General features: G+C 57.8%; 1 protein-coding gene across 6 annotated transcripts in view; it reads right to left on the bottom strand.

The window, feature by feature from the left end:
- ACSF3 (acyl-CoA synthetase family member 3) overlaps positions 1–7,289 on the bottom strand; it is a 57,979-nt gene that overhangs the window by 32,256 nt on the left and 18,434 nt on the right. For all 6 annotated transcript variants that reach the window (XR_004270672.1, XM_032284706.1, XM_032284705.1 and 3 more), the window contains 2 exons: positions 6,746–6,900; positions 4,672–4,820 (listed from right to left, as the gene is read on the bottom strand). Coding sequence is in view for 5 of the 6 variants with exons in the window: in XM_032284706.1 (XP_032140597.1) it covers positions 4,672–4,820; positions 6,746–6,900 (304 nt within the window). In the remaining variant the exon portion in view is untranslated. The remainder of the gene's footprint in view (positions 1–4,671; positions 4,821–6,745; positions 6,901–7,289) is intronic.

Below are 7,289 nucleotides of genomic sequence, written 5' to 3'. Positions count from 1 at the left end.
TCACCCTCCGCCCGGCAGACATGTTACACACGCAGACCTCACCCTCCTGCGGTGGACACGTTACACACGGCAGAGCTCACCCTCTACCTGGCTTCTCTTCTTCTCTCTCCCCAAGGCACGGAGCAGTGAGGCCAAGCACAAGCCCAGATCCCGCAGCTGGAGCCAACCCAAGGGCTGAGGCGGAGGCCGTGGCCGCCAGGGAGGGGTTAGAGCCTCAGAGTGAGGAAGGCTCTTCACCACCATGCCTTCCAGTAACGCTGCTCGGGAGGCTGCATTTTAGTTTCCGTGGGCGCACTGGATACAGTGCTGCAGCTACTTTAAAGAACTGATGCTGCTGGTGATTTACAGACAAGGAAAAGTTGCAGATGTTTGCATCTCCTTTAGAGAGGAGAGACTGTCCTCAGCGCCCGAGTAAAGCTGCAGTCGGTAGTTAGACACGGAGAGTTGTGCGCTCGGAATTCTTGCCCAATAACCCTGAAGCTTCAGGGTTTCTAGATCCCCTTCCTCAGCCAGGGACTGCTCTCTGTGTGCTCTCTGTCTGGGGTTCCTTCCTGCTCGCCTGGGAGTTCCGATTCCAGTGTAGGAAGGTGAGGTTTCCCCAGAGCCTCTGGGCTCCCGTCTGCTCTTTGGCGCCCTTGGTGTAGAAAGCAGTTCCCTGGGCTGCTCCTGGCACCCTCGGTGTAGACAGCGGTTCCCCGGGCTGCTCCTGGTGCCCTCGGTGTAGACAGCGTTCCCCAGACTGCTCCAGGCACCACTGGTATAGACAGCGTTTCCCAGGCTGCTCGTGGAGTCCTCAGTGTAGACACCATTCCCTGGGCTGCTCCTGGCACCATCAGTATAGATAGCGTTCCCTGGGCTGCTCCTGGTGCCCTCGGTGTAGACGGCATTCCCCGGGTTACTCCTGGTGCCCTCGGTGTAGACAGCGGTTCCTGGGCTGCTCCTGGTGCCCTTGGTGTAGACAGCATTCCCCGGGCAACTCCTGGTGCCCTCGGTGTAGACAGCGGTTCCTGGGATGCTCCTGGTGCCCTTGGTGTAGACAGCATTCCCCGGGCTACTCCTGGTGCCCTTGGTGTAGACAGCATTCCCCGGGCTACTCCTGGTGCCCTCGGTGTAGACAGCGTTCCCTGGGCTGCTCCTGGCACCATCGATATAGACAGTGGTTCCTGGGCTGCTCCTGGCTTCAGCTTCTCAGCCTTGTATCTACTCCAGCAAATAAGGCCAGGGGTCCCCTGTCCATCTTCTCTGCCTTCTCCAGTCAGGACCATGGAAGAGGCCACCGTGTGTGTGCGTGTCTGTGTCACTCACTGGCCATGCGACCGTGGGCAGGCCCCGTGGGTTCTTGTGCATGAATGGAAAAAGTGACCCCACAGCAGGGGCCGTTTTGAGGATATGAAATGCGAGGACACACAAAGCAATGCTGTGTATAAACAGTCGTCATCAACCACAAACTCTGTGCAGAGATTCTGGATACACAGAGCTTGACCTGCTTACACGCTTCCGGAACAGACACAGGACAAAGCCCGGAGCCATCAGCCTATCGGTCCTCACTCGCCTGCACCCCTCACTGAGCTGGGCTCCGCTCCGTCATTCAGCGCAGGTGGTGCTGGACAAAATCAGCATGTCCTGCTAAGAAGGACGATGACGAGGACAGAGACCCGAGGTTCTACTCCAGTTTGACTTCAAGGCCCCCATCTTATTTCCACCGGACAGCTGTGGCCACCGAGGAACGAGCTGATACAACAGCCCCCGTGGAGACGTGAGCGCTGGCCCAGGGCAGGGAGCACCAGCACTGACAGAGGTTTCCTGGGTTCTGACACTAGGATCTATTTCTCGTCACTCGCAATGACTTCTTTTCACAATACGCTGCCACCTACCCACTGCCCTGGGCCCTGTCATAGCAGGCCCTGCGCTCCATGTGGCTACTGCACGGGCGGCTCTGCACTGCAGCAGAGGCTGTCACTGCCATGGCCCCGTCATCCTGCTCGGGACGCCCCAGCAACAGGGACCTCCCTTCACTCAGAAGGCAGCTAGCAGCCCCCACGGCTCCCAGGCCCCGCTGTGAGTCCACAGCCTCTCCTCCTCTCCTTCCAGCCCAGCAGCCAGCCCGCCCTCACACTCGCCTTGCAAGCCCCAGCACCGTACGACTGCCGGGCCCCAGCTGGGCCCACGCACCACTATGGCCAGGCTTACCCTAGGGCCCCAGGAATCAAGCCAGCATGGAATTAGCCAAAGGACACGGACAGAGCAAGGAACAGAGCAGAGTGCAGGAGTCAACCCCACACAGTCAACGAACTTTCCACAAAGATCCAAAGGGCCGCTCGATGGAGGAGGGAGCCTTCCCACAAACAGTGCTGGAAAGGCTGCACACTCGTACGCTAAAATGATCTGTGGGCCATATCTTGCACTGTGCACAAAATGAATTCAAAATGGATCACAGTCGGAAATAACAGTGGTATTGACGCCTCTTCCTGTGTCTCTCATGACAGTGGTGGCTCTCTCAAGAGAGACATGAAGAGACGCCCGCACCACCGTCACGAGAGACAGGAAGAGGCGCCCGCACCACCGTCACGAGAGACAGGAAGAGGCGCCCGCACCACCGTCACGAGAGACACGAAGAGGTGCCCGCACCACTGCCATGAGGAACCAGGTGTTCAACACCACCCGTCATGAGGGAAACAGGACCCCAACAAGACCCCGTCACTGCCCGTTTGAGCAGCAGGCCCTCCTGACCTCCCGCCCTTTGCAGGGGACGGGGATAGTGCCGTTGCCATGAAGGACAGCTTGGCAGCTTCAGACAACCCTGCCATCCTGCTCCTAGGTATCTGCCCAAGTGAAATAAAAACCCAAGTTTGCACAGAAATCTGCCCACCAATGTTCACAACATCTTAAGTGTCATTGCCTAAAACAGGGTCACAAGCGGTGGCGCATCTGAAAGGGGAAAAGAAAAATGAATGAAACGACATGATATAAAATTAAAATTAATGCAGGAAAGAGGAGCAGAAATTAAATATTTCTTCTGTAAGCAAACTTCCCAGTCCTTCCCCTCCCACAGAACGGTATCTTGCTCTGCAACCTTTATAAGTTTACAGATTCCTGTATTCTTGTTCTCTATAGCCGATAACTGTGTATGTTCAGTGAAGGTCATAAGCAATGCGTCAGCAGGCTGGACCGCAGCCCCCTAGGTGCTGTCGCGGGGGGCAGCAGAACAGATAAGCCCCGTGTTAGAATCCCCGAGCTCCACACGTCATGAGCGCTGCATCGCGGGTCACATGTAAGACGACTTAAGTGTCTGTCATTGTCTGATAAACTGTCCTGTACTGCAAACTTGTTTTCGACCACTGTGTGCTTCAGGCATAAAAAGCAAGCCCTGTCTTTGCTGGGCACTCAGCCACTTTGGATGTGCATCTGAGCCGGGCCGGGCTATGCCTAAAATAAACTCCCTCTGCAACCTCAACGGTCTCTCCGGTCTCTGAACTCTGCGGCACACCCACACACGGATCCACTTGGTAGTGAAAGCAGCGGGCTCTGACGCACACAGCTCGGGCGAGGGCAGGTGGAACGAGTGCAAGCCGCCAGGCTCGGAGGCTCTGTCCCGCAGGATTCAACCACACGACCTTCCAGAAGAAGCAAAACCACAGGAAGAGAAACGGGAACAAGGGGCCGGGCCTCGGAGGCAGAGGAGGTGCTGACCACCAGAGAGGGAAAGTTTCTGAGAAGAGAAGCCTCCTCCACCTGACTGTGGCGTCACAGAACGAGGCGGGGCGCCTCCTCCACCTGACTGTGGCGTCACAGAACGAGGCGGGGAGCCTCCTCTATCTGACTGTGATATTTCTTCAGACTCACAGAACGGCACACCAGAGGGGGTGAATCTTACTGTGTATGCAGGTAAGCAGCTACACAGACAGACACGTGGGACTGTCTCACATTCACGTCCGCACCAAGAGCTCTCTTCTGTTCTGGACAGACTGAAAGGGCTGTACAGAAAGAAGTAGGGCGCCCCCCAGCTGTGGGCTCTGCTCACGGAAGGACGCGGGGCGCCCCCCAGCTGTGGGCTCTGCTCACGGAAGGATGCGGGGCGGCCCCCAGCTGTGGGCTCTGCTCCCCTAAGTCCCTGTGGAGGACCCAGGGCTGGAAGCGCTGGCTGAGATGAACGTCAGAATGGGATTGTTAGGGAAGGCTGGACAAGAGGGGTCCGGTGCCAGGAGCCCCTGTCTAGAGAAGACAGGCACTTGGGTCACTCACCCCACTCTGTCCCCCACACCCACCTCCCCTGGCACTGCATGGCACCCGGACTCCAGGCAGATGGAGGCTCCCACCACGGCTGACATGGTGTGGAGCCAGCAGCATGGGCCCAGCCTTCCTCTGAGATGTGCGCCAACCTGGTCTGAGCACTGCTGTTCTTTCCATGTGGCCCCAGTCACGCAGCCAGGGGCCAGCATGACACCCCCCCATCCACCAGACTGAGACCTGGGAGAAGGCTGGTCTGCCCGGAGGGGAGGTTGCAGTGCACCCCAAGTGCCCGGAGGGCTCTCCTGGCCTGGTGGCCTGTCCCACAGGGGAGCATCCTCCATACTGCCCTTCAGTCCAAATGTGGGTGGCTGGAGACAGGCCCACCTGGGCGGGGCCCCAGGCAAAGTGGGAGGGGAACGGGGCTGTGGGCAGTGCTTGTACCTGGCACGCGCGCTGCGGGGTTCAGGGGCCCAGACAGAGCCATGCCGATCTCAGTCATGCCGTACCTCTCCAGCAGGGTGTGGCCTGTGATGTTCTTCCATTTCTCCAGCACGGGGAGGGGCAGGGCGGCAGAGCCTGAGACCATGAGCCTACGCACAACCAAAGGCAGTCTTAGCCAGTTGGGGAGGCCGTGCGCGCAGAGGTGGCGCCCCTTCACCAGCGCAGCAGCCCAGGCCAGCACTGCAGCCTGCGCAACGGCGTGACTGCGCTTTTTGGAAATGATGTGTTGGGTATGTTTTAGAAGGTAAGCAGGCCTAACAGCTAATTAGGAAAACAATGCACTTAGGGTCCGTGGTGTTGCCCCCAAAGTTCCCGCGCTGTTCACAGCCGATGCTCAAGAACAGCAGTGAGCGCACAGCTGCTGATCACGGAGCCGACCACGGGGGAACAGCCACGGCGTAGCGGCTGCGGCCAGCCACCTCCGGGTATAGAGCCAGCTCAGCTCGCAGGCTCCACAGGAGAACAGGGACATGGATGAATGGGTGCAGCATCCAAGGGGTGAGGCCGGACACACCCAAAGGGCTCAGAACCGCCCACAGAGGGGGAGCCATCTCAGCTCTCAGGCTCGGCTCAGGCATGGCAGGATGAACCCTCCGAGTTCTGCGCTGCGCTCACACAGCATTCCCGCAGCCTCACGTGCAGAGGGAGGGTTAGAGCCCCCGAGTGCAGACGGAAGGCGCTTTTGTTTGGGCTTGAGCGGAGGAGTCCCTGCTGCTGCCCCTGCTTTATGAGGAGGCAGCACAGCCAGCACCCTGGCTGGGAAGTCCAGATGGCCGAGGTCTCCTTGCCTCTGTCACCACGGAAATCACGGGATCCTCTCCTTCACTGACCTCATTCTTGCCCTCGGTTCCTTAGATGTGGTAAAATGTACCGCTTATCCCGCTCAGCTTGGGATCTGCCCTGCCCCAGGGCACCCCAGGGTGGGGCTTTTGGCAGGCAGTGAGCAGGAGCAGCAAAACCACAGCTCTGGCAGCCTCACAGAAAAGGGACAAGGGAATGGCAAAGGGAGGAAGCAGGATCAGGTGTGTGCCCTGACAGCCCGAAATTCTCTCCAGGAACCAAGTGCCGCTTCCCTGGGCACTTCCTGGGGATGGGGAGGAGCGGCGTGGCAGCCTCGGACACACACTAACCCCACTGGAAACGCAATTAAGCTGAGCCTTCTGTCCACATCCTGCGGTCCGCCCGCCATGCCACTCCTGCCTCTCACAACAACAAAAACCCCCACCCAGGACTCTGCGGGTGGTGCGGGCTACGGTGCGTGCGGAGACTCACTGAGCCACACGTGTGCATCTCCAGTTAGTGGACACGCTTCAGCAGACACGAGGGAAAGGGGACTTTCCCAGACCTGCGAGAGTGCAGAGCAAACACGCCACTGAATGGCCTGAAAGACCAGCTCGGCCCTGGAAGGGAGCTGGGAGGGAGGAGCAGGGATGGGAGGAAAAGCAGCAGAACGCGCCCCAGGCAGGAAGGGTCACAGGGCTGCTTATGAAGGCAGAGAGAAACTGCCGAGTGGAGGCAGGCGCCGTGGACATGTGGGCACAGGAGGCAGGAGCCAGTGGCTCAGGTCACTGTCCTCACCCTGGTCCTTCAGACCCCATGACAGAGAGACAGACGGACAAGAGAGAGAGAAGACACACAGATGAAGACTGAGAGACATGGAGAGGTAGAGACAGATGGAGAGACAGACAGATAAACAGATAGAGACAGACGGAGAGAAAGACCGGAGAGACGGAAGACAGAGAGAGAGATGGAAAGATAAGACAGATGATGAGAAAGACAGATGAGAGACAGACAGACACAATGAGACCTGAGAGACAGAGACGGTGACATGGAATGCAGACAGAAGTCAACGTGGAACAGATTCTAGATACACGCATAGACGGGTGGAGAGGGAGAACACTGAAAGGAAATGCAAAGTGCTGCTTGCTAGAACTTAGAAGTGATTTATTGGAAGTCAGTTCTATCTGCTGATCTTTAAGACTGTCTGAACGGAAAGCGGGCTCTTTTCATTTACCTGATTTTTTGTTCACAAACGGCACGCACGAAATCCTGGACATGCGTCTGGGTAAAATGTCTGTCATAGTACTCCATCAGCTTGGCGTATATGGTAGGCACTGCCATAAACACACTGATCGGCGGCGTTTCAGAACTTAAGAACTTCTCCCAAACCTGCAGAGGAAAGGAAGCCCTCAGTACGAGGATGAGCAAGCAGGTACCCAGACCCACAGCAGAGGCTCCTGGCTCCACGCACGGTGTTCTCATTGGTCACATTCAAGAGTCCACAGCGCCTCCCATCTAAAAGCGATGCCTCATCCTCTGACCCGTTCTCACAGAAGTCACCTCGCGTGGGGCAACTGTGTGTGGCCTGAAAGAGGAAGAGCAACCATGGAGGCGGAAGAGCAATCGTGGAGGGGAAAGAGCAATCGTGGAGGGAGAAGAGCAATCGTGGGGGGGGAGAACAATCGTGGGGCGAGAAGAGCAATCGTGGGGGGGAAGAGCAATCCTTGGGAAAAGAGCAATCGTGAAGGGGGAAGAGCAATCGTGGGGGGTAAGAGTAA

This window comes from Sapajus apella, unplaced genomic scaffold (assembly GCF_009761245.1).
Source record: "Sapajus apella isolate SASKATOON/1434 unplaced genomic scaffold, GSC_monkey_1.0 scaffold15, whole genome shotgun sequence".
NCBI classification, from domain to species: Eukaryota; Metazoa; Chordata; class Mammalia; order Primates; family Cebidae; genus Sapajus; species Sapajus apella.
Note: the sequence above shows the minus strand (reverse complement) of the source record. Positions and strands in the feature narration are given on the sequence as shown.